An 8,251-nucleotide genomic window follows, 5' to 3' on the forward strand; every position below is an offset into this window, starting at 1 on the left:
CGTTGTTAATCTGCTCTACCCCATGTGTATCCAAGTACAGCAGCAGTCAGTGGAGCGGGGAGTCACAGCCTTGGGGGATCCCCCAAACCCAGCCCGAGACGAGTGCTCTGCTTTGCAACCCTCAGTGCTGCTTCAGCAGGCAGACCCTGTCAAAGTCCAAAGTCCGAGGTTTCAAAGACCCTAACAAAGTCTCTTCTGGACTTTGTTAGTGTAACTCTGCTCAGAGCAATCTTGCACAGCAGGCAGTTGCCTCGTCTGCATTTACCTGCCCTCCTTAGGAGACAGTGGGAGCCCCAGCTGCCTATTGCTGGACCAAAACAAGGACTGGAAGAGGAATCATGACTCAAGAGCAGCTGTGGCAGGTCCTGGATCTATCAGACCCACGCACCCTCTTGGCTCTGCTCTGCAGCTCAGCTGCAGCTGTTGGGGTGCTGAAATGGCTGAGACACAGGCAGATCCAGCAGAAGATGGAGGAGGCAAGGAGCACACGGGATCTGGCCCTGGAGCGAATGGAGAAGGCAGTTTGCAAGTTTAAGCAAGAGGTAATCTGGGGGAAAGTGTGTGTTTTCCCCAAATGTGGTTTGCTGTTTGGTTTTTTTCCCCCAAAATTTTACTTATTTCAATTAATAACTGACATCAGGAGGAAGGGTTTGTATTTTGGGTAGCAGAAGAAATGGGGAAGTGCTCATTAATCCCTCTTTGAATGGTAGGTAGGAAACGTGCACGTTTTGGATCAGCACCAATTTTTTTGAGGGTCACCACCCTCCATTGTCACAAAAAATCCCCCCTGTAAATACAGTGTAAAGAAAGTATTTCTTAATCCAGACCTGTTGAGAGAATCCTGAGTATGAAATCTGGATCAGAGATTGGGACCCTCTGAACCAACTCACCACCCCAGACCTCCCTTATCCCCTTTTCTCCTTTTCCACCCCCTCCCCCCCTCTCCAAGCTTTTCCTCTCCCACCCTCCTCACTTCTGCCCATCAGGCTCAAAGTACAGGGGGGACTTCACATCTCTCCAGCATCAGTGGCCAAAAGCCATTTTCTCCTGCCTTTGCCCGGGTAAAGTATCACCTAGATTTTAGGAGGCCAGGTCCTTGGACTTGGGATTTGTCTGATAGTAAATACCTACTGCTACTCTTTTCTTGTGGGGGAGGCTGCAAACGGCCCCCAAACTTTATTTTTCCTCATGTTAGCCATAAATTTTGTCAAACTTCAGCTGGTTGAACTGCTGTTCCACACATTGTCGTTAAGTTAGGAATGGGGTGAGGGCCTTCAGCAGAGTAAAGAGACACAGGTCAAGTTTATCTTTCAGGTTTATGCAGCTCTCCAGTCAATAGGCAGTTTTGGTTCTGTTTTTCTGAACCAAGACTTGGCAAAATTCCTCATCAGCAAATTCCTCACTCCAGCCCACACGGTGCTGTGTGGGAGGTCTGCATTTCTACAGGGAGATGACTCCTGAAATTCCCCACTGAAGGTCATCGCCGGGCAGCTGTTAGAAATGGGCAGTTTTAGCCTCAACACCAGTATTTTCTGTCATTTTCTTCCCTCTACACCCCATTTCCTACCGTTTGCAGAACCCAGGCACCCAGGCTGCACATGTCCTCTCACTGACAATGATGGAGCTGGTCGAGAAGCTGAAGGAGGGGTCCCTCTCCCCAGAAAGTGTCCTCTACTCCTACATAGGCAAAGTGAGTGGTACCTCCAGCATGGGAGAGATGCCATGGGGCTCTTCTGCAGTTGGGGCTTTCACATGAAATAAACAGCTCATTTGCTGAGATAATGAGCAATGCAAGGGATCACAATTTGTCAATATTGTGGTGTCTGATGGGTGGTTTATGGGCAAAATATAGGACAGAGATCCAGGGCAGAAAATTATTCCAGCAAGAAACATCTGAAGTTTAGAGGTAAGGGGTGAATAATGAACACTGGAGGTTTAAGGAGGTGACTTAATTTTCAGCTTGAAAACTCTATTTAAATACTGTTTCCTTCCTTTTTTTCATTCATGTCTTGCTGCTTTTCTCTGCTCTGGAGAGGCTTTGGAGGTGACTCGAGAGATGAACTGTGTGATAGACTTCATTCATGGCTGTGAGGATCAACTCCAGAAACTGAAGATGCAGAAGGAGAAGGGGCCGCTCTATGGCGTTCCTGTCAGCATCAAGGACCACGTTAACTGCAAGGTACATCCCTAATTCTGCTGCCTTTTGGCCTGGGAACAGGCCAGGATGCCCCATCCTCATCAGAACTGGGTGAGAATTCCCTCAGACAAGGATGTTCTGGACCAAATATTATGGAACTGGCAAACCTGCCTTTCTTCTGACAAAACAAAAATGGTTTTCTGCAGAAATTTCTCACCTGATATGACCTGGTTTTCCCTGGGGTAGTCAGGTCCTGTTGTGCCCGTGAGAAATATTAGGTGGGAATTTTGTCACAGGAGCTATCAAGAGTTATGTCTGTTACTGTCATAGCTCAAACCAGCATCTTTCCTGGTACCTAAAGAGCTTTGCTTCTCATCCCCAAGGGCCACGTCTCCTCTGGAGGGATGGTGAAGTTTCTGGGCCAAGTGCAGGAGGAGGACAGCGTCATTGTCCAGGTTCTAAAGAGCCAGGGGGCAATCCCCTTCGTGAAAACCAACATCCCACAGACAATGATAAAGTAATCATGTGTTCACCTTCATGGAAACGCTGTGACATGTGACTCTTGTCATCTGAGAGAGGGTGGGCCTGCATGCACACACTTCCACCCTTGTCCAAGCCAATCATGCATGTTCAGTGAGTCGCTTCCTCATTTTGATCTGAAATCATTTATCTTATATTTTATGCCTCCTTCTTTTTAAATTCAGCTGTCCTAACAAATCTGCTTCATACTGTTTCTACCTGCTGGGATTCATTCCACACTCATCCCTTCAGGGATGCTCTGTATCTCTGGTTTGCAGAGACAGAAGTATCTCAGTCTGCTGATCTTCCTCTCCCCAGCTATGACTGTAGCAATCCCATCTTTGGCCAGACACTGAACCCTCTCAACCCCCAGAAGAGCCCAGGAGGCTCCTCAGGAGGGGAAGGAGCTCTGATTGCAGGGGGAGGCTCCATCCTGGGCATCGGCTCGGACGTGGCTGGCAGCATCCGCCTGCCCTCCAGCTTCTGCGGGCTGTGCGGGCTCAAACCCACAGGCAACAGGCTCAGGTACATCCCAAAATCTGCCTTCTTCTACCCACAGTTTGCAGAGGTTGCAAAGTGTCCTCCAAAGTGTGTTGGTCTTTGCAGTAGTGTCCATGGTGTCCTCCAGGTTCAAGCTGGCACCCTAACCTGCAGGTTGCCTTGGGTTAGCCAGGGCTAAGGGTTCTATGACCTCCATCTGTTAGCACAACAAAGACTTATTAATTTTTTAGTAGCCTTGGCCAGGAAGCTATGACCAAATACTGCAGGGTCATCTCCTTTTCAGATGTTTTCCAGCCCTTGCTTTGCTTTTAAGTGTTTTCTGTTTGTCAGAGGCAGTTTGTTCACAGATGAGGAATTAGATGCACCAGGAAAAGGGGATGATTAAAAACTCTCTCTAACCCACAGCAGGTTACAGCCCATGAAAGTCTTCCTAGCCTAGAAAGTATCAAGTCTTGGCAGGATTTTTGCCCTCCTAGATGGTGTCTGGGGCAAATGGAAAGTCTGCAGCCCAGCATGATGACCTGCCTTACAGTGACAGCTGGTGTTAATTTGCTTCTCCCATTATGTTTCTAGCAAACTGGGTGTTGTTTCTCCTATTGTGGGAATGAAATCAGGTGAGTCCATCCAGGTGAGATGTTACGACTATCAAACCCTTGCTTCTTGTATCTCCTCCTACTGCTGAAATGCCAGCAAATGTGCCTGTGTGTCTCATGGCCAGTCAAAACTGGTGATCTGTTAGACCAAGCCCTGCCTTGTGCTGTGGCCTGCTGGCACCATTTGTTCTGTTCTGGATGATGGTAGGTGTTAGGTGAATCTGAGCAGAACTGAAGCAACTCCTGTTTAGGCAATGCTGTGTATAGCAGTGAGAAATGTGAGATGTGCACCTCAGAGGCCTGGGGTATTTCACTGGATGTGCTTCCTGGAGACTCTGCTGGCTTTAGCTGCTGCCAGGGGGTTTGGTGTTGGCAGGAGGGCTACAGTTCACCATCCTCTTGTGAGGAACTCCTTGTGTCTGCAGAAGCCTCCTCCTTGTGTCTGCAGAAACCAGGCCCAGGAGGTCAGCCTCAGCAGGTTGCCCCTGCTCTGAGACTTACAGGTTGTCCCTCCTGGGCCTTCTTGCTCTCTCCTTACACATTATACTCAATTCCCTGTTCCTCTTCCCTGGCCTAACTGGAACTTTTCCATACCAGTAACTGTGAGACAGCACCATCCCATCTCACCATCACCTTTGTCCTTGCAGTGACAGGGATGCTGGGCCCCATGGCAAGAGATGTGGACAGCCTGGCCCTCTGCATGAGGGCCCTGCTCTGCCAGGAGATGTTCCGGCTGGACCCCACGGTGCCCCCGCTCCCCTTTGATGAGGAGGTGAGGCTCAGAGGCAACCCCAAGCTTCCATTTGCCCAGCAACTAAGTGAGGTCTTCCCTGAGCCCTGGAAGTGGTTTGATCTTGTATATCTCATGCGTGCAAGTGATGGCTCCTCTCCTCACAGGTTTACACCAGCTCAGAGCCACTTCGGATTGGGTACTACGAAGGAGACGGCTACTTCCAGCCCTCGCCCAGCATGAAACGGGCCATCCAGCAGACAAGAAAGCTCCTTCAGGATGCAGGGCATACAGTAGGTCTTCATGGCTGTGGTTACCTGGAGCTGTTAGCCTGCTTCTTGCAGAGCTTGGACAAGTCACTTCCCATCTCTGGTTTTTCTGGCCATAAACCAGGGGCCATCACTCCCTGCTGCAAAGATCCCAAAGAGGAAGGCACGTGCAACAGTTTGCTTCCCAAACCAAAGCAATCTTGCTTGTGTTCCTGGCCTAGCAGACAGGAGAATGGCAATCAGATATCTCCAAGTCATCCTCTTCTACAGCACTTTTTTTCCCATCGTGTTTGGTGTTCCCATATATATCAAAGTCACAAGTTTCCACGACCCCTCAGCAGTAAAACACAGTTTACACATTTCTTGCTGGGTAAGTGAGAAGGGAGTTGGAGCAGTTGACCCACCAGGGACCTCTTCTAGCCTAAATTATTCAGTGATTTCACCAATGTGGACTTCTATATGGGAGCTGTTCTAGTGATGCAATTTAATGAAAAATACTTGGGGTTTTGGAACCTCTAAAAACTCTTTTTTAATGTATGGAGGACTGGAGCCTGTGCCAGGTCACAATATTTGTTACTGCTGTGGGGGTAGAAATGGACAGTGAGCAGATGATGTTAACCCAGGTCCCTTTGAAAATGGGGTCTTTCTGTCCTACAGCAGCAAGGAGGGCCTAAACTTCCCACCACTTCCCAGCTACCTCACTGGTGAGGCAAGGAGGGCCACAGAGGGCCTTGTGAATCCTTTCTCTCTGCTGAATGAGGATGGTTTTCTTGCAGCTTGTTCCCTTTGCACCACCCAAGATTGACTACGTGGTAGACGAGCTGTTCACAAGAGGGATCTTCTCAGATGGTGCCTCTCACTTGGTGGACTGCTTGTGAGTAAAGCCTCAATTTCAGTGTGGGCCTTGAGACTTGGCACTGTGTAGCCAACGGTTGCATCCGGAGTGTTCATTTTAATGTGGGCATAAACTGAGTACTGAGCAGCAGAGGAGCAGTTCCTGGGAGGATGAATTTAGCAGAAGCATTATCTTGTTCACAAAAGCAGCTCATATGCATGGATAACACGGTAGGGCAATAAGATGGCCTGTGTTAGCAGTGCTGTGGCAACTGATTTTATGTTTGGGATTTGTCCATGGCACATGGGGAACATCACACGTTATAGAAGTTCCTATGGAGGTGTGGTGGGTTAGCCCTGGCCAAACACCCACCCAGCTGCTTGCTCACTTCAAGGTGAAACATGCTCAGGGTTGTACATGGCCCCACCACTGCAAAGCTCTCCAGAGCTTTTACAACCCTGACAACATTGGCAGTAAAGTATTTATTTCTCTGTAACTTTTGCAGTGAGCATTTGCACCTGAGCACCTAAACCCCACATGAGCATCCCTTGTTCAGTGCTTCAGATTTAAACAGGCTTGATTTTGTCTTCTAGCAGCTCCCCTCTAAGACAAAGCCTGCTTTGGAAACAACACTGCTGCTGCTCTAGTCCTGGCACAGATGGCTTGTCCTGAGTTTTCCTTCACTCTCTGCCCTTCCAGCAAAGGAGACATTGTGGACCCCAACCTGAAATCCCAGTTCAATACTTACAGGCTTCCTGCTCTGGTGAAACGGATCTTGGCTGTCGTTTTGAAACCCATAGTAAGTGTGTGGACGTGTGTTGTCTATGCTATAGGAAGTCTGCATGGTTGGGAAGTTTCCATGGAGGTAAGCTGTTCCCTCTGGAGTGCTTTGCTGCTTCATGTTAAGTGCCTGATAATAAAATACACTTGAATATACTTGGTCCAAAGTTGAACTTGTCAAGTGGGTCTGACAGCCTTTTGTGGGAGTTTTGCAGGGGAAGGCTGAAATATCATCCATTCTCAGGAACCCATGAGCCATACAGCTCTTCCAGCAGTGGGTTCCAAGTGGATGGATATCACCAGCAAGGACCTCACAACAACATCCCCACACCCAGGAGATGCTCTCCAGGACCAGCAGTGTTCTCCAGAGCCTTATTGCCATGGGTTGTTTGATTACACGTATAAATTAATGGGGCAGTAAAACCATTTCATTGGAAACCACACCTGCTCTTTAGACCCACTTCTGCTAGGACAAGAAGTGCACTCAAAATGCAATCACATTGTAGCCCACTATTTCAGCTGCATTGTTTTTGGCTAATCCTGATGTGTTTTTTTTTCTCTTCCCTCCAAAAGTACCCACGAATCGCTCGGGATCTCAGTGCTCTCTGTGGAGTGGGGTAAGACACATTGAAGTAGCTCTAGAGAAAGGGGATGCACATAGATGTGTCCACTGGGTCACACAGGTAGATGCCAGCTTGCTGGGCACAGCACATGGGGCTGTGCAGCAACAGGCTGAGCCACAGGAGTACATGCTGCCTCCGCAGCACCTGGGCTTAGCACAGTGTTATCCAGGGCTATGCAGCCAGGGATTATTTTAAGAGCCCAAGGATCCTCATCGTGGCAGGGCTAGGATGTCTCTGTGGAGATCAGCACAGAGAGATACAGGCTGCTTTCCCCATCAGGTGGGTTCTGGTGCCCAGAGCATCATGTGAGCAGTTAAAGCAGAGGTCTCTGCACAGGGGTGCAGCATGGGGTGAAGTATCTGCCTCTCCAAGAGAGACCCAGACACACCACACTGGGAACACAGGAAGGTAGAAGATTACCATGATCTTAGGCTGGGTGCCAGAGCACCTAGACATGCTGGTGTATTTCTAACGTAACCTCTTCTGGTGAACCTGAATGTGTGAACGCAGTGGAATCAGCTGGGTGATCCTCCAGCTTCTTCCCGGAAGGGTCATGCAGTTTCCGTAACAATGAGCTGCCTGTGCATTTTGATGATTGTTTTCTGTTGCCACAGTCCCAAAGCTGATTAATTCTGCCACCTTTCCAGGTCTGCCAAAAACCTCTGGGATCAGCACGGAGCTGTGGCGGTAATGTGATTTTTATTCCTTTTCCCTTCTTTTTCCTTGCTAAATATAGACAGTGATCCCTAAGTTTCTAAGCAACTTCTTTCCAACCCCTTTCAGGGTTGGCAATGGATCATGTGGAAATAAACCAGCTAGGGTTTTTTTTGAAAGTCAAGCTTTGTGCAAAGAGCTCAAGGCAGTAGATGTTCCTGTGGAGGTCTTTACTTACTGGAGGAAGGGGAAGAAAGACCATCCTTTGCCCTGCATTTTCTAAGCAGAAATAGCATTAAAACAGCCATTAAATATGAGGCTTCATGTTTTCTTCTTTATGTTTCTTGCTGCAAATCCTTCATCTCAGACGTTTCAGACAAGCAAAGGCCAGGCAGAGACCTGAGGAGTCAAAAATTGTGATGTGAATTCTTTGGCTTAAGGGTATTTTGAATTCACTCCTTTGAGATCAGGAGCACAGGACAGGAACCATTCTTCTGGGCAACTGAGTCCAGTGCTGCCCACAAACCGATCAGGTTCCTCTTTAAAACCAGCTGAATTTTATGCCTGCATTTGTTTTTATTGTCAGACTTGCTTCTCTCCTTCCTCCTCT

At 48.5% G+C, this 8,251-nt stretch overlaps 1 protein-coding gene across 1 annotated transcript in view; it reads left to right on the forward strand.

Moving 5' to 3' along the window:
* The first annotated feature begins 338 nt into the window (after positions 1-338).
* LOC104396788 (vitamin D3 hydroxylase-associated protein) overlaps positions 339-8,251 on the forward strand; it is an 11,119-nt gene continuing 3,206 nt past the window's right edge. The window contains exons 1-12 of the mRNA XM_010006686.1: positions 339-542; positions 1,577-1,690; positions 2,036-2,179; positions 2,521-2,654; positions 2,975-3,181; positions 3,731-3,771; positions 4,398-4,522; positions 4,648-4,773; positions 5,526-5,623; positions 6,284-6,383; positions 6,938-6,981; positions 7,635-7,674. Coding sequence (XP_010004988.1) covers positions 339-542; positions 1,577-1,690; positions 2,036-2,179; positions 2,521-2,654; positions 2,975-3,181; positions 3,731-3,771; positions 4,398-4,522; positions 4,648-4,773; positions 5,526-5,623; positions 6,284-6,383; positions 6,938-6,981; positions 7,635-7,674 — 1,377 coding nt within the window. The remainder of the gene's footprint in view (positions 543-1,576; positions 1,691-2,035; positions 2,180-2,520; positions 2,655-2,974; positions 3,182-3,730; positions 3,772-4,397; positions 4,523-4,647; positions 4,774-5,525; positions 5,624-6,283; positions 6,384-6,937; positions 6,982-7,634; positions 7,675-8,251) is intronic.

Source organism: Chaetura pelagica, unplaced genomic scaffold, assembly GCF_000747805.2.
Source record: "Chaetura pelagica isolate M959 unplaced genomic scaffold, ChaPel_1.0 scaffold69, whole genome shotgun sequence".
Taxonomy (NCBI): domain Eukaryota; kingdom Metazoa; phylum Chordata; class Aves; order Apodiformes; family Apodidae; genus Chaetura; species Chaetura pelagica.